Source organism: Megalobrama amblycephala, linkage group LG1, assembly GCF_018812025.1.
Source record: "Megalobrama amblycephala isolate DHTTF-2021 linkage group LG1, ASM1881202v1, whole genome shotgun sequence".
NCBI lineage: Eukaryota > Metazoa > Chordata > Actinopteri > Cypriniformes > Xenocyprididae > Megalobrama > Megalobrama amblycephala.
This window is the reverse complement of record NC_063044.1, coordinates 11,432,020-11,450,283: the sequence shown is the minus strand read 5'-3', so window position 1 is coordinate 11,450,283 and position 18,264 is coordinate 11,432,020. Positions and strand designations below refer to the sequence as shown.

The window sequence follows — 18,264 nt, the reverse complement described above, 5'->3', positions numbered from 1 at the left end:
TCCTAACTAAAACTAACATGTAGCTTTATTGTGGCATTTGAGCTTATAACATGCGTAGATTGTAGAAAATGGCACATCATTATTTACAGTGGATGCTCCCGATTGAAATTAGTCCAAGATCAACATGATTGCATGCATCGATCACGAGTTACTCCATGTAAAAGAACGATTTTAAACAACCATCAGGGGGCGCCAATGGCTAAACAAAAAATCTACATTGAAATTTGATCCAGTTCACATATAGTTATTGCATATCAAATATGAAATATATGTAAAATTTTACTTGAGAACTTTTTTTGTAATTTTTGTAATTATTTTCATACAGGTATGCAAATAAATATTTGAACTTAACTAATTTATCAGCAATTTTCTTTCAAGTGTTTTTACAGACACAATGATAAATGTTACATAAAGTAAGTAATAATAAAGACAAAGTCACAGTTGAGATATAGCCTACTGTCACGAATACAGCTTCCCTGGTGCATCCTCCGGACCACCGGAGGGAGCCATCTCCCGAATATTGACTACTTACTATCTGGACTCCATTTTCCATAGGCCCGCATTCCTGGGATTGATTACACATGCACCTGCACCATATCACACTCACACTATTTAAGACGCACACACACACACACACTCCATCGCGAAGTCTTGATTTGTTGTAGTGATCATTTCTGAGCGTTTCTTGTGGTTTGAACTTCTGTTATTACCTGGACTGTTTATCTCTGCTGAACCTTGCCGCCTGCCCTGACCCTTGCCTGTTTATCGACTCTGTGATTGTTTGCCGCCTGTCTTGATCCCTGCCTGTGACCTGATTCTGCTTCTCTGCTGCCAGCCCTGACCATTGCCTGTCCCTGTTTACGGTACTGTCTTGCCTTTGTCTGATACTGTCACTTTTAATAAAGCTGCAAATGGATCCACTGTCTACTGACCCATCATTACACCTACATTGTCAGTCACAAGCAAAAACGTCTCAGGTTACGTATGTAATCATATTTCCTTGAGAACCAGGTAACGAGACTCTGCGTTTGATTACGCTATGGGGAACGTCACGTGACCCAGGTGTCTGAAAGCAACTATGCAAAAACTCCAATCCCTAGGAGCGCCTGGAGAAACAGAAGACATCTATCGTCTTGAGGGACTGTTCTGCAGGCAGGCAGCCCGAAGTATGGCAAGGAAACACAGAGTCTCGTTCCCTGGTTCTCTATGGTTACATATCGTCGCTGCCCGATGAAACTCACGTTTGTCCAAAACGGTTACTTTTCAGGAAGTGAAAAAAACACCGCATTTCAAAAGCAGTTGAATGTAGCGTTGTCATACTTGGTACGGCATCTTTACATGTAACCATATTCTTGCCAGTGTAATGATATAATCCACATTTGACCAAAATTGAGTTTAAATGCATATTTTACAGTAATGGTGGTCGATACGCGTTCTTCCGATCATTAATTAGAATGACCAAGTCGCGTTTCATATTGACAGATGAATATGCTCAGTTTATGAAATAGTCTACGTCTTAGTTTATTAAATACGTTTAGTTTATTTAATATTAATTATAAATTTATTAAATGTCTCTTGCAAACTAAGAAGGGACAATGAATCAATACACTGACATGGTAATGCTAGACAGATACTTTGTTTGCACAGTCCTACCATAATTTTGTCACTCCTAGACGTACGTCTGGCGTCAGGGGGGAAACGTTTACCTCGATAAAGGAAAGTCATTGTCTCACCAGGCTATGTTTATTTGGCAATGTATTGCAGAAAAGAAAAGTGAAAATGAAGATGCAGTTCCAGTAAACTCCAGTTACCAGTTCATGTTTATTCTTCAGGTGATTCAAGCAATACCAACTAATCAGACTCAATACTGACATTACAGGTGGAATTGTAAAATAGCAACAGGCCTTATTTACATACTAGCAAGCAAACTAATTAGAAAAACTGTGGAGAGCTTCAATGTCGTACTTTCGTCAGCCAGGTTCACAAATATAAAAATAAATAAAAATATTCGGTGACAATTACTTCATCTAGACCATTTACCGATAAATAATAGTTGTGAATATATAATAAACTTGAGAACAGTTGTCAAAAACAAACGTTTGCTGATACTTTACCTCACAGTGTTATTCGCTATCCAGTGCTGAGCTTCGATGAAACTTCACGAGACCGGCGAGATGCTTCCACAAGGCGGGAGATACGCGGCGTGATTGACAGCTTTGACACCAAATGGATATACGTGAAAATCAGATGACATGATTTCACAACTTTTCATTGGCCATTTAGATATGTGAAGCATACTGTATACAGAAATGAACCTGGACATTCAATCCGTCGAAAAATCTCAAAATCTGCAAAATGGACATACGTGGTTTTCATCGGACAGCGACGATATGTAACCTGAGACGTTACCTTTCGAAAAGGGAACTCGCTCTGCGTTTGATTACGCAATGGGGAATGATATACCCCCGCCGCCATGCTTGAGGAGAGTACATGCCAAAAAATATGGCTGACAAACGTCAAGCAGTTTCGAAGGAACCGTTAGCAACTCACCCTCGGGCCACACCAGGCTGTCAGTGACGGCATTCCCTATGGCCAGCAGCCCAAGCTGAGCCTACAGAAGGCCTTCCAGAGAGAAAAGGCCTACTAAGGCCGCTAGAGGCATCTGAGACCAACTTTTCCTCAGACAAAATGGTTTCTTTAAGGGAATGAGGCCAGGGAACCGAAGGGAACCCCGGCCAGTCACTAGAGGGGAACGAAGTCACCCCCATTGCCACCAGGGAGGCCGACCTGGTCTGTCATAGGACAAACTTAGTCTTGGCCAACCCTGTCTGAGTACAGAATCTTCATAACGCATTCTTGATAGAAGAGAGCAGGTAAGAGTGACTGCAAAAAGGCAGGAGCAACTCAGACCCATGCGTAGAGACGGGCATCCTGGAGAGCAGAACTCAGCTGAGTGTTATGAACCCTCGTACTGAGGGCAGTATATAATAACTTTAAACTCGGATACTTTATTCTGTATATGAGCTAGGATCCATGTGGCTAGTGTTGTTAAACTCACCACGAAGCTCCGCGTTGAAACCGATCATATGCGCGCTCCGCATCTATATCATAACAGTCGTATTTTTGATGTGTTCGTATTCAAACTCCAGTTCTGACCGCATCGTGAGCAAAATACAAACAACACACACGTGCTGCTGTGCTGAGGGAAACAGCCTACGGCTCGTGTGTTTGAACGCAGCTAGAGCAGGCAGAGGTGAATGAGCCACACTTTTGTGACATTTGAATTCTCCGCTGTAATGCGATCTCACGCGAACATATTTTCCATTTGTGCTGGTAGATTACAGCAAAACAATCCACATGCACACAAACCTCTGCTCTGGTCGCGTCGCAGGAAAACACATTGTGTTGTAGCACTGAGGAAACGAACACCAACCATATGTCTCTGAATGACAAGAGAACGAGGCGAGAGAAGTGACACTTCCTCATGCATAATACCGCAATTATAATCTTATGCATACTACAGCTCAAGTGATTGGATTAAATGAGCTTTATGTCATGAATAAATACAGAAACTGTTGATGTCAGCATGTTCGACCAGCCCATACTTGGAGCCAATCAGCACTCCAGATCTTGCCGGTAGTACACGATGACTTCAGATTTTGTGACGTTGCTCCGACTTTGCTTTTCAAACCGGAAGACAGAAATTGCTCTGAAAAATGCAAAAATAACTCATTTTAACTTTTAAATAAAATTAAATAAAATTGAGTACCTTTAGTGTTTTTAATGATGTGCAGCCTATACATATCTGTTCACAGCTCAAAAAATGTGTTCTGGGGATTCATGACCCTTTAAGTACTTGGATTTAGTATCTTTAAAAATAAAATACTGTGTTTTATTCAAGGGATCAGGCGTTTCCATCATGCAAAGACCGATGTGACACTCGTTAGTTAGGTGACTGACACTGCATACCTGTATGTTGCTATTCATAAAATAAAATGATTTACAGCACAGCAATGATTTTGTAGATCAAATAAAACATACACGAAAATAAATAAATAAAACATTTTATATCTGTGGTAAGTTGGAAAATTATGGTACGGGTGGGGTTCCTTTCCGAAGCTGATTTCTTACAGAACATGCGCACAAAAGTAGTTAATCACCATACAGACAAAAACTTCTGAACAATTAGTAGTAATGAGTCTTTTTGGGAGTGCAGCATATTATGCAGCATATCAATGCATATTTAAATTCTATTTCATACTGATTAGTTAACTCATCTTCATTAGTAGTTAACAGTAGTGAATTAGGTGTTAATGAAGAATTACCTATTAGTTCTTCAGTAATTTCTTATTAGTGATGCAGTAAGAAACAGTGCTCTAAAGTGTTACCCACAGTTCTTGTGTTGTTTGATACACTTACTGCAAAGATTTTTAATTCTAAATGAAGAATGACTCAGCTTGAAGTATACAGAGCCTTGAGAGATGCTTTTCTGCAATGAATTACTTACATTTTAGCTTTATTTTATTTACTTAATGCATTTTTAGGCGTTTTAGGCAAATTTTATATTAATGCTATGGGGATAATATCAAGATTTGTTTATTGCTGGACTGGTAGATTATCTGAGAGGCATAACTAGTGTGAAATCATAATGTTGCTAATGTAAGGATGGTAAAGTTGCAGAATGAGAGTAAAACAGGTATAACTGGTTCAACCTGGTGAACTGAAGGAGAGAAGAGATCGACTCGTCAAACACTGGGTCACTTCTAACAGCACTAACATGAGTCTACTGTAGCCCAGATTTACTGTTAAAATCACACATTTAAATACTGATGAAACCAAAATGTTTTTAGAAGAATTTAAAACCAAAACATAATTTTTATGATTTTAATAACTGAAGCTGAAATGTGGCTTCCATGTATTCAGTCATTTTCATAATAAACAGTAGAATTATAATATAGTGTAGGCTAATCAAATGATTGAGCAGAAGACATTTATTGATTGATCAGAGTCTCTTTGAAGAACATTACTAAAGAGGTTGAAGTTTAATCCAAGTCTTATGAAGCGATATGATTTCTCTGTATGGGGAGCAAAGTGAAATTTGATCGATTCCCTCTGATCAGTTCATGTCTACAGAAGACAAATCAAATATGGTGACGTGTCAATAATATCAAACCCTCAGTAGTGTCTGTGTCAGGAAACAGCAGAGGCATTTCTCTAAATATCTTCTGTGTTGGAGGATTTCTGCATGTGTGAGCGATGGATGCTGGGATCATTTTCTCCTGACATGATAATCACACTCTTCATGTCTCTTGATTTCCACAGACAAAGACTTTGTTCCCAGGACCAGGAACGACTTCCTACAATGTAAGTTACTGAGAAAACAAGCAGAGAAACTCACTGAGTGTGAAAACATGACAGAAGAGATTTAGATCATGATGATGATGATTTTCACAGGATATCTGCTCAACTGTACTGAGACACTGATGAAATACTGAACATGAAGAGTTCAGATACATTAAAAGATCAGATTGATGATTCCTGATTGTGATGTGTTTTATCTCCATCAGATTCCCGTTGGCTCACTCTGGATCTGAACACAATGAATAAATACCTCCTTGTGTCTGAGGGGAACAGAGTGATTACTCGCACTGACACACCGCAGTCGTATCCTGATCATCCAGACAGATTTGGTGGTGGGAATTCTCAGGTGTTGTGTAGAGAGAGTGTGAGTGATCGACGGTCTTACTGGGAGATTGAGTGGAGTGGAGATGTGTGGATATCAGTGTCATATAAGAGCATCTGCAGGAAGATAGGGATTGAGAGTCAGTTTGGATCTAATGATCAGTCCTGGAGTTTGATCTGCTCTTACTACAGATACTCATTCAGACACAATGACATATGGACTGTTCTACCTGTAGATCCCATCATCAGTAGAACAGTGAATGGGAAGGATTACTATAGAACAGGAGTGTATGTGGATCACAGTGCAGGAATTCTGTTCTTCTACGACGTCTCTGGAGACACAATGATCCTCATCCACACAGTCCAGACCACATTCACTCAACCGCTCTATCCTGGGATTTGGGTTTATAGAGAATCATCAGTGAAACTGTGATGATGAATCAGAACAGAGAGACTCTACCCATAATGCTTTGAGCTGATGATGAATCAGATGTTATAGAGTCTCTTCATTACATTAATACTGCGACACTGAAATATCATGTCAGAATAAAAGTGTGTGACACAGATCAGTGTGTGTATCTGTGCTTTTCTCAATCTGTTTGTCAATGGAAATCACCTTCATTTAGTTCTATTATAGTGTCACATCGATTATAATTTATGAGTGTAGAATTGAGATTTGTTCAACATCTTGTAATCAAGTAGTCAAAGCACAGAAGCAACATTATTAAGTTGGCTTGAAAAAGCTGAAATGCTGTTTAAACTTATTATTAGTGCTGCCTGAAGCATCATCACTAACAGCTGCCAAGACACTCCCTAGCAACTAGACAGATTACCCTAGCAACCGTTTACCAAGACCTATCTCTGCATCAGATCATCGTATAGAGATGTGATTGGCTCTTTTTACCAGAGACTTTATTATTACAGGGAGATGGGAGGGTCTGTATCTCTTACCATTGGAGAAAGCGTAATGGCTAACTTAATCACGTGAAATCACCTTAGCAACCACCAAGATCACGCCTAGCAACCACACAGGACACTTTAGTAACCACATACAGTACGTAGCCAGCCAGAATAATACTTCATAATATAATAATACTTGGGGACGTGTGTTTGCTGCCTTTTATCGCTAAGTGGCGCTATAATCACAGACTTTTAAAAAATTAGAAAGTAAATGTGTCAGTTCGTTCTCTCAAGTATTAATCAACGGGCTGTGGTAGCAGATGAATTCAATTGAAATATTGTGGATAAATGAATTCTCTGTTGCTCTATAAGGAAAAAACCCATTATTAGCCTACACAGTCTAAGTATACTTAACTAATGCCAATGTGTCAGTCGGAGCTCTAAAATATCAGCTGGTGTGCCCCACTGCTCCACCTAAACTGTACTTTAGTCCCGGACACTCAGCAATGTGGGCACATCTGCACAGGATCGAGCCCTGAGCTTCCTGCAACATCTCTTTAAATACTCGGACCAAGACTGAAACTTCTTTCAAATGGAAACATGACTTCACAATGGGAATTTGCATTAATCAGGGTCCTAGACTGAGTAGTTTACACCTTTTGGGGACAGAAGGCCATTTTCATGAAAGACCCTGTGAAGGTGGACACACCCATTACAGAGAGCAAAATAACTCTAAAATCTTTAAACCTTTATTATCTTCTGGTTTACTTCTGTGGGAATGAGACTTTTGTAGCAGTCGCACTGAGACATTTCAAATGATACTGTTCTGACCATTTCAGTAGTCATTTAATTTTGGATTTATTTCATTTGCTAAGATATATCATGTGACTTAGGTTAGAGGTCACGGCAGCCATCTTAGATTTCACTTCACTATAGCAGTGATGCAGCAGCAGATGTCTCTCTGATAAAGGTTATATTCTTGTCATTTCATGCCAAAGAGGCCATCGTCTGTAAGTTTAATTGTTCATTGATTTTTATTTATGTTAAAAAAGAAGTATTTCATGGCATTTAAAATAATTTGTTGAACATTCATCAAAGAAGATTGTTAATATCTCACTTTCATATATTAGCGCTAAATTCTGTTTCTCTCTTAAAAGTTAGATTTATTCTTACTTGATACTTAATATATGCTTTATGTTTGTATTTTAGTTTCACAAAATACGATGTTGGCAACTGAAGATTTCAAGTAAAACACTGAAAGAGAACTCTTTTGGTTTCGACTTTTTCTTCATCCCTCATCCTGTTTAACTATCTGTCGAGGTGCAACCTACTTGCAGCAGGGACAGAATAGATACTAAACATGTATTAGATTAAAATCTCAATAATAGGTAGAATATTTGTAATCTCAGTCATCAGTTTAGAAACAGGCGCCTCAACCCCTGTGATGTGTGGCAGCAGCAGCACGAGATCTCGGGAGAATGACCAAGCAGACACAGATCAAGTGTGGTACAAAGCATTCTCAGATTTATTCAGGAAGAAGGGTCATATTTATAGACACAGGTCAAACAACAATCTACAGGATGGCTTGAGCATCCAATCATACGACTTACCATGTAAACCTTACCATGTATGGCATTTCACAAAATATAATAACAAATAAGAAATGTATGTGCGTAAATGTGTGTGTGTCTTCAACTTCTGGTTACGTGTGAGAGTGTCAGTGTGTCCAAGGACTACTACTTGTTGTTTTGTCTAGGTAGGCACATGAGCTGCACAATGGAAAAATCCCAAGACACAGAGAAAGTCAGAAAGTGAAGCCCAAGAAATAAAAAAATATTTAACAATGGCCACTTTAAATCATTTATGATTTAGTGCTTCCCTTTAAAGAAAATTGATCAATCTGTTTTTCAAATAATAGCAAGCAAAATCTAAACACATAATCATAATCTAATACTGTGATCTATGGATTATTCCAAGACTTGTCTTAATCATTCCCTGTATGGATTGTAATATGCATGGAGCCAAACATAAAAGCAGTAAAATCATCAGTAAACAGTAAACAGTAGAACAGGAAACAACAAATTAAAGTATGTCGCCCAGTTAGAGAAGCATTGTCCTTTTTACATAGTTCATGTTGATTGTCTTGGCAGCATTGTAAGTTAGAGGGACAACGGACCAGACGCTGTGTATGGCATGACAAATCAAAGAGTCCTTGGTGTCGTCCATGTGTCCATGTCATGGCAGCAGGCATAGCCGAGTTCAAAGTTATTGTTACTTCCTGTCACTGAACTGTTCTCTCCTTCCATGGTCCTTGACGTTGTTATGTTGGTCCAGATTAACTAGTCAGATCGCATATGGACGTAACGCTGTGTGTTCAGCTCCTTTCCGGCCATATGTTTACTCTCCTAATTAATCTGAACGTCCCCCTTGGCACGGGGCAGCCTTCAGGCTACTCGCGTGCATCAATTGCGGCTGCAGGTCAGTCAGCACTCCCATCCTTGTCACTGCAATCACCATGGCCGGCCCCAGATATTTTGGCTCTCCGATCTTGACTGGCTTCAGACTCCTTATCAGCACCTGCACAAACTTGTGTGTTGGTTTCTCTGAGGGGAGAGGAAGAGTTAGTGAAACATCACAATTAATAGAATTACATTTTTTCGACCAGCTCCGTGACATAGTCGTCCAGGATCCTCCATTTCACCTAAAGAAGAAAAACGCCAGCGCAGCCTTTGACCAGTGGTGTCGGGAAAGGCCTACCTATCAGAATTTCAAAAGGAAACATTTTAGTAGTGGAGGATGGTGTCATTCGTATTTCAGCTAAAACAGCTTGCAATACAGTCATCCAATTTTTTCCGTCTCTAAACTTTGGATGTAAAAGGTGTTCCATAATCATTTTAAATGACACTTGGTATCCCAAATCTGGGTATAATTTCTTTGCATTTTTTGCATTCTCCCTCGCACATAGGAAAGCTTCTGGCCACTTTGTGAATCTGTCAATGGATGTTAGTTTTTGCACAGATAAAGCATTAATTGCCTGAGCTGTCTTAGCTGCATTTGTGTGCGAGAGACCATGATAGTGACGTATAAGCAACACAAGTGTCGACTTTGGCCAATTGATTACTTACTTGCTTCCTCTTAATCTCCTGCTGCATGTCCCCTAACCTTGACTATGGCCTCTTTGCTCGTCAGCTGCACTACATTAATTAAATCTACTATCAAATCAGAATGTTGTATGATAACTGTTCACATGAAACCATATAGATTTTGGGTGAATTTCAGGTCATCTCCGCATGTAGGGAGAAGAGGGGGTGAAGGAAAGGAAATATAGATTAAGGCATTGCTGAGGTGTGATCGACTCGAATGGGGATGCTAATTTTGCAAGAGAGAGTTCAAATGTTAATTTCCTTTGTTTTCTCAAAGAGTAGCCCTTTCTTGGTCCAGATAGTCCAGCATTAGTCTGAAGGGGTGGATTCTGGAATCCACTGCCGCTTCAATATATATCTTTTAAGTTATTAATCAACATTTATATTTCTGTTAAAATATTTGAATGACTTCTTCAATGTATGTTAAAGCATCTATTTTCCTCTGTACCTCTCACTGAGAGAAAAGAACATGTTATCAGTATGTTTTGGGGAAAGTTTCCTGCTCAGATCAACTTCAGCCTTGAAGAAGCTGTGAATCGTGTGTATCTGTGTATGTGCGCTAAGAGTTTTATGCAGGTCCCTTTGTACTGGACAACTGGCATTCTGCTTGAGACCAGAAGACGCCATGTCATGAGTCCAAAACGACATCCGGTACCTAAATCCAGGGTCCCCCTCGTCATCACTGCGACAAAGGGAGATATGCTTCTTACTATCTGTCCATGTGTGGAAAATTTCTAATCTTGTCTATTTTTCTTAGCCAATCAGAATCATTCAACCTGAAGTAATGACGTAGTTAGTTGACTCTGTTAGAGTATAATTGTTGTGGAAATGTGAATGTACGCAGAGCGGCCTACGAACTCCTTGTGAGACCTGAAGCTGACTTCTGCTGATGAAACTGCAAACTATTCTTCATTAAATTTTTCTTCATTTTATTTTTTTTTAAAACTTTGACTCCGGGTCTTTATTCAACATATCTGGTCTCAAGGGTCCTAAACTGTTTATCCCCAACAATAGTGAATCTGAGTTCAGTGTTGTCATGGACAGGTTTGTTGTGTCTTCCATCTTCTTGACATTTTTCAGTTGATAATAACAACAGAATGTCCAGTTTTAGAGTTTTTGAACAAATCTCTATCAAGTACATTTTAAAATTTTCACTCGTCGCCACCTACTGTGGCATAACAACGTAATACCATCTTTATTTGAAGTTTCAAAGGTCATTTACTCATTTTGATCGCTGCCGTAAAATCAGTGTTTATACCTGGCCAGGGTCTGCTCATGATTTCATTCACCGTGACCGTGTCCAAAGACTGTCCTCTCAGAAACAGGTGACATGAATGGAGAAAAAAACCTTTGAAGAAAGTCAACTTGCCTTTCTCTGAGTTGAAGTTAAACAACACTCTTCATCTGAGTCATTGGCCTGAAACTTTGAAAAAAAGAGAAGAAAAAGATCAGTAAAAATTCATAGAGAAAGAATTTGCCTATTGTTATGTCTGCATCAATATGCTATAATAACTCTTCTATTCTGTTCCGTTTCAGAGCATTCACGGAGAGAACAGGAGACATGACTGCACCGCTTTTGCACTGGTTTACTCGGCACACAGCAACAACAACAACCAACGGCAAGGGAGTGCCATCTAGTGGCCATCAGGTATTGTAACATCAACTCAAATACATTACATCTCCTCCCTCCTTAAATCAGTCTACCCCATGTTTTTTTTCTTTCTCTTTTTAACATAAAAACATCCATTCAAATTAGGGAATAACAGTTAGGGGCCAACAATTAGTATTCACCCTTAAGCAATATCACACTTATTCACTTGTCAACTTAACTACTCCCCCCAAAGGTATGAAACACTAAACACATTCAACTATGCATATGACATTCAAACACTTTACAGATCAAGTCTGCTAGGTGGTTTACAGATTCTAACAGGAAATCTTCTCACATTTGGGGAAGAAGCAATAGCTGGTTCAACAAGCTTGGTTACATTCTGGTCTAGAGCATTTGGTTCGGTGTCATTAGATGTTAAAGACAGTTCTTGTCCCTTATCATCCAGAGTTTGTGATGTACTGTTCTCTGCTGGTAGTGTTTCTGTGTTTTTTGTAATTTCTGGATGACAGTCCAACATTTGATCTGCATGTCTTTTCCAGCTTTGTGAACGGTCCACCTGAACCGTGTAGGACAGTGGTCCTGACTGAGAAGAAACAGTACCTGTTTTCCACTTCTCCTCTCCCCGTCGATAATCTCTGACCAGCACCGAATCACCCACGTGGAAGTCTCTGTGTTTTGCATGGAGGGAACGGTAAGAACATTGAACTTTTTGTGCCTGCTCCACAGTCCTTTGCACACTTGGTTTCAGCAGATCCAGCCGTGTCCTCAATCTGCGACGTAAGAATAACATAGCAGGTGTTTCTTTTGTTGTGCTATGTGGGGTATTCCTGTACTGTAGCAAGAAAGAGTCTAATCTCTGCTGTAATGGTACTGGTTCTTTAGATGCTTTCAGTGAGTGTTTAAAAGTCTGCACGAAACGCTCGGCCAGACCGTTGGTGGCTGGGTGGAATGGTGCAGAGCGTATATGTTTAACACCATTTGTTTTTAGAAAACATCCAAACTCCTCCGAAGTAAATTGTGGGCCATTGTCGCTCACTAGGGTTTCAGGTATACCGTAACGACTAAATAGACCACGCAGAACTTGAATAGTCTTGGAGGAAGTTGTCGAATCGATCACATGAACTTCTGGCCATTTTGAGTGTGCGTCAACAATTACCAGAAACATTCGTCCTTCAAATGGTCCAGCGAAATCGACATGAATCCACTGCCAAGGAGCTTCTGGCCATGCCCAGGGATGTAAAGGTGAGAGACATGGGGATTTTTGATTTTGTTGACATGACATGCAGGTCTTTGATTTTTCTTCAATTTGAGAGTCAATATTTGGCCACCAGATGTAGCTGCGTGCTAAAGCCTTCATTTTTACTACACCTGGATGTCCTGTGTGTAAATCTTCCAAAACTTGTTGTCTCAGATTCAATGGAACAATAACTCGCTGTCCCCACATTAGACAGTCCTGCATCAGTGAGAGTTCCTCTTTCCTTGTGAGATATGGTTTTAGTACATTTTCTGAGTCTTTGGTAGATGGAAATGATCCAGTGGCTACCATCTCCTTCACACGACAGAGGGTCGGATCTGCTTTGTTTTCTTTCCTGATATCGCTGCTACACACTGGAAGTGCATCCATCTTTTTTATGAAGTAAGTGTCCACTGCATCTTTCCTGTCTCTGTGCTGTACAGGCAGTGGCAAACGCGATAGCCCATCAGCGTTTCCATGATCGTTAGCACTTCTGTATTGAATTGTGTAGTTGTGTGCAGCCAGCAGAAGAGCCCACCTCTGAAGTCTGGCAGCAGCCATGGATGGAGTTGCTTTGTTAGGATGGAGTATAGTGGTAAGTGGACGATGGTCTGTTATTAATGTGAAGTGACATCCCTATAGATAAGTATGAAACTTCCTTACTCCAAAAATTATCCCTAGTGCCTCCCGTTCTAGTTGCGCATAATTTTGCTCAGATTTACTCAGGGTACGGGAAGCGAAGGCTATAGGTCTTTCATGCCCATCCGGCATCATGTGCGAAAGCACAGCTCCAACCCCGTAGGGTGAAGCATCAAAAGCCAAGCGAACTGGGAGTCTTGGATTATAGTGTGTGAGTACCTTGGGTGTTAACAGCTGCATTTTAGCATCTTGAAAAGCCTTCTCACACTCTAGAGACCACTTCCATTTTGCATCTTTGTGTAGCATTGCATTCAAGGGGTGAAGAACTGTGGCCAGATTTGGAACAAATCTTGCATAATACTTAACCAGACCCAAGAATGATCTGAGTTGGTTAACATTAACAGGAGCTGGTGCTTCGGCGATGGCACGCAGTTTGTCTGGGGACTTGTGAAGTCCTGATGCATCTATCACATGACCTAAATACTCTAGTGAAGTTCTGAAAAACTCACTCTTCTCTCTTTTAACCCGAAGTCCGAATTTCTCCAGCCGACTCAACACAGCCTCCAGGTTAGACAAATGATGGGCATTGTCTTTTCCTGTGACCAGGATATCGTCTAAAAAACAATGTACGAATGGCAGCCCTTGTAACACTTGTTCCATGACTCGTTGAAATATCGATGGAGCTGAAGTAATGCCAAAGGGTAACCTGTTATATACAAACATCCCTTTGTGAGTCGTGATGGTAAGATATTTACGTGAATCTTCATGCACAGGAATCTGCAGGTAAGCATGTGAAAGGTCTAGTTTGCTAAATCTTTGTCCCCCAGCCAGTGAAGCAAATACATCTTCTCTGAATACTTTGGCATACCTTTTTAAAAGACTGTCCAATGTCCCTTCATTAGCATGATGCACAGCTCTTACAGTTTTGATCTCAAGCCAGTCTAGACGGATTCTGCGAAGCCACTCTCGTCCCAGCAGTGGAGCTGCGTTTCCTGTAACAACATACAAGGGTAAGCGTACGCTTTGTCTGTTTAACTTGGCGCGCAACTTGATGACACCTTCTGGCGAGATTACTTCGCCTGTATACGTCTTGAGAACAACGTTCGTCTGGCGTAGTCGAACATGGCTCAGTTTATCTCTGTACAGTTTGCTAGAAATAATAGAGACCGCCGCCCCAGTGTCCACTTCCATGTCAATTGGCAATCCCTCAATTTTTGGTTGCAATTTTATTACAGATGACACTGAATCAGTTTCACTTTTCATTATGTTCACCCGTGAAGAATTGTGCAGTGTTGCTGTGACTTTGTGTAGTGTCAGTTCAGCATCTGTGTCTGAATTTGTCTCTTCCTCACTCTTTTCCATATCAGCGTCCATTCTGTGAATTGGTCTTTTCTTTATCTGTCCCTTCCATTTTACATTATTTTTCCCTTTTACTGTCGTTCTAGGTATTTTCTCCTGTCTTTTTACCTTTACACATTCGTGCAATGTGGCCTTTCTTTCCACAGTTGTGGCACAGTTGGTCTTTGTAAAAACACTCATTTTGGATCAGGGACGTGCACAGGAATTTTGAGGGGCAGTTGCTCTGACCTAAAAAAAAGGGCACTCTACCACTCACCCCCCCAACCACCCCCCAAATAAAATAAAAAAAACCAACGGGCTATATGCAGGACTGAGAATAACCGTGGTATAAGCGGAATAATTGACTCCGCTTCGAGTCGTGACTGAATCCACCTCAGGTGTGCATTATTTTTCTAATAATTCAACGGCCCGTCGTCAATTATTCCTTACTTGAATCACAGCTTAAATAGTGTTTTGACATCGACAACCCAAGTGCATTTTACCTCAAACTTGCGTCTAGTTAACTTTCTAAAGTAGCAATCACTTCTCGGGTCGACATTAAAAGGGGATGTGAGAGAGACGCGTGAGTGAGAGACGCAGGGAAATGAAATGCAGCTGAACGTTTCCTCTATGAAAGACACTGACAAAAACGAAAACTAAGGACATTTAATCTATAATTTTATTTTACTTTAGTTATTACAGTTTTGGTTAGTTATCGTTTTTTTGTAATGCCTCGTTTTTATTTTTATTTCAGTTAACGACGATGTTTTTTCCCACCTAGTTTTCGTTCGTTTTCGTTAACGATTATAACCTTACTCACCTTTCCGACAACGTTAAATCGTCTCACCCGACAACCGCGACAATCTCCTTCTAGTGCCGCTCATGCAGGCTCAGCTCAGGTGCCGGTCGCGTGATGCGCTGCAGCCACGTAAACAGAGTTTGCCCTTCCCCTACTGACTTTCACTTTCGGATGGGTGCCCGAATATGGAAGTGAATGAGGCTTTGCGATTTTTTTTTTTTTTTTTTTTTTTTTTTTTTATCTAGGCCTACGTGAAATTCTGCATCCATTGTACGATTTTTTGAAAAAAAATTTTCCACCTCGGAAGGGCAACGTGAGTCGAGAAGGGCATATGGGCAGTTGCTCGGGCAACCTGAGCAACCCCCCTGTGCACGTCCCTGTTTTGGATATGGTTGGACTTCCCACATCTATAACATTTCTCCTTAGGCGATTCTGACGACAGGGACATGGCATTTACTTTCAATGAGTTGCTCAGATGTTGTGATTCTCTAGATACAGCCTCCATTGACATCGCTATATCCACAGCCTTTTGATACGTGAGTGCCGATTCAGTCAATAGTTTCCTCTGAATTGATTCGCTACTCAGGCCACACACGAATCTGTCTCACAGTGCGTCATTTAAATTGTCGCCAAATTCACAGTGCTCCGCCAGTTTCTTTAATACTGCCACATATTGTGCGACACTTTCCCCCTCTGCTTGATTACGTTTGTGGAATTTGAACCTCTCTGCAATCACAATGGGTCTGGGGGTAAAATGTGCTTGGAGTGCGTCCACAATCTCATCATATTTCATAATCCCGGGCTTAATTGGTGCAATGAGACTGCGTAAAAGTCCATAAGTCGATGCCCCCATTACACTGAGAAAAACGGACACTCTTTTCTCTTCGCTAATGCCATTAGCCTCCACAAAGTGTTCAAAACGTTCTACATACGTAGTCCATTGCTCTCTTGCCTCGTCGAACGGCTCGACATGTCCGATGATCGTAGTCATCTTTTCCTCTCGACCGACGGCTCAATGTTGGCTGTGGGAACTTTGTACTCGTCGCCAATTTGTGTTATATCTGCATCAATATGCTGTAATAACTCTTCTATTCTGTTCCGTTTCAGAGCATTCACGGAGAGAACAGGAGACATGACTGCACCGCTTTTGCACTGGTTTACTCGGCACACAGCAACAACAACAACCAATGGCAAGGGAGTGCCATCTAGTGGCCATCAGGTATTGTAACATCAACTCAAATACATTACACCTATGAAAAAATATGACTTACCATTTCAGGACTCCCAATGTTTGTGCCCTCATCAGAACTGATATGATGATCAGAGGTGAATGCCAGGGGGCTTGCAGCCTTCTTAATCATTGCTTTCTTTACCTGGACAAAAATGTTAATAAGGTAAAAAAAAAAAAAAAGGAACATAAAAAGGTTGTAGGTAGTGGTGGATGAGGAGAGATTAATGATATGATTGTAGCGCTTTGGGTGTAGAATAGTTCATATTAAGGTGCTATGCTATGTAAATGCTTCATTTATTCTAAGAAAATGATTTCTGGTCCTGTTTATAAAGCATACACTACAAAAATGTAGCCAAAATCCTCAAACAGTATCATTACACTATGAACACATTGTGGAAATTCATCTTCAGAGCTGGTATGTTGATGTTGTGTGGCTAGGGCCCTGTTTTGAGAAAGGGAATTCTTCAGTTGTTGTAACATCTGGTCTCTGGCAGCCTCCTTGAGTTTGCTTTGCCTGAAGAAATTATAAGGGAAAAATAAATAAAAATTTGTTAACATCCTCCAGTCCTTCTCACACATAGACTTTACATGGGCGGGCCGCCCAGGTATATTAACTGCCGCCAAATATATTTGGCGGCACATTTATGCTTTTATTATATTTATCCTCATATACATTTATATCCGCCTAAGATAATGAAACCATCCACGATTGATTAACTAGTGGAAAATCTCCTCTTGCCCTTCATACCTGCTCGTTATGTGAGCATCAGAACTGTTTTCCTCTCTCTGACATTCCCATGTGCGCTGCAAAGACGCAGTAGATATTACACAAAGAGTGCTGCATGATGCAAAGATTTTTTTACAGTCTATGGTTGCAAAGTCACAATGTCTACTTTATGGTCTTTATAATATGCTTTAGATGGTTGTGTAATGACTGAGACAAATCAGACACAATTATTTGTTAGTTAACCAATACTTGTTTTAAGCTCACTCTGGGGTCTGGCTTCCATCCCCTAGAGAAGTTCTTAGTTACAAGTCATATTGCACCAAACTATGTGGCTGCCACACAAAAAGGTGCATATTTCCTGCATTATCCACACATAACACAGACTCTCTTGCATTAACCCTTTGAGCGGTACGGTCCCACATATGGGATTTTTATTTCAGTGCCCCTGGGCGTACGGTCCCACATATGGGATTTCGAACGTTCAGCGACGTCACATAACTGCCAGATTCAAACTGCGCTTTCGCGCTTTGGCTGTGAGACGGACGCGCGCAGCTCTTGTCATATATTGCAGCTATGCAGTGTTTTCAGCCACATAACATTTCTTTTAAGGTTTCAGACATTTAAATACGCATAAGCACCATTAAAACAATATATTTAGAGTTTATAAAATACACACTGATGTCAGACATCAGTGGAAGGAGCAATAACAATCCATTCGTTTGCAATTTGCCGACATTTATTCATATCAGACACACATAATGGGCCCAAGTAACTACAAAGTTTACTCTATTATTCTTCCAGTTCACCAGCCACTTACTTGCATATATTTTGGGAGAAACTGATGAATTCATCTGCTGTAAATCCGACTGACACGACTCTGTGAACTGCGGGGCAAACTAAGATGGCGGTCTTTAAGATCTCGCATTATAGATCAAGATAAAGATCATTTATAAAGGCTT

General features: G+C 40.5%; 1 protein-coding gene and 1 pseudogene across 1 annotated transcript in view; one reads left to right on the top strand and one right to left on the bottom strand.

Moving 5' to 3' along the window:
- LOC125262962 (tripartite motif-containing protein 16-like) overlaps positions 1-6,248 on the top strand; it is a 74,274-nt gene extending 68,026 nt beyond the window's left edge. The window contains exons 2-3 of the mRNA XM_048181803.1: positions 5,323-5,364; positions 5,568-6,248. Coding sequence (XP_048037760.1) covers positions 5,323-5,364; positions 5,568-6,115 — 590 coding nt within the window. The 3' untranslated portion in view covers positions 6,116-6,248. The remainder of the gene's footprint in view (positions 1-5,322; positions 5,365-5,567) is intronic.
- Positions 6,249-11,617: 5,369 nt separating this feature from the next.
- On the bottom strand, positions 11,618-14,584 carry LOC125265920 (annotated as a pseudogene).
- Positions 14,585-18,264: the final 3,680 nt, after the last annotated feature.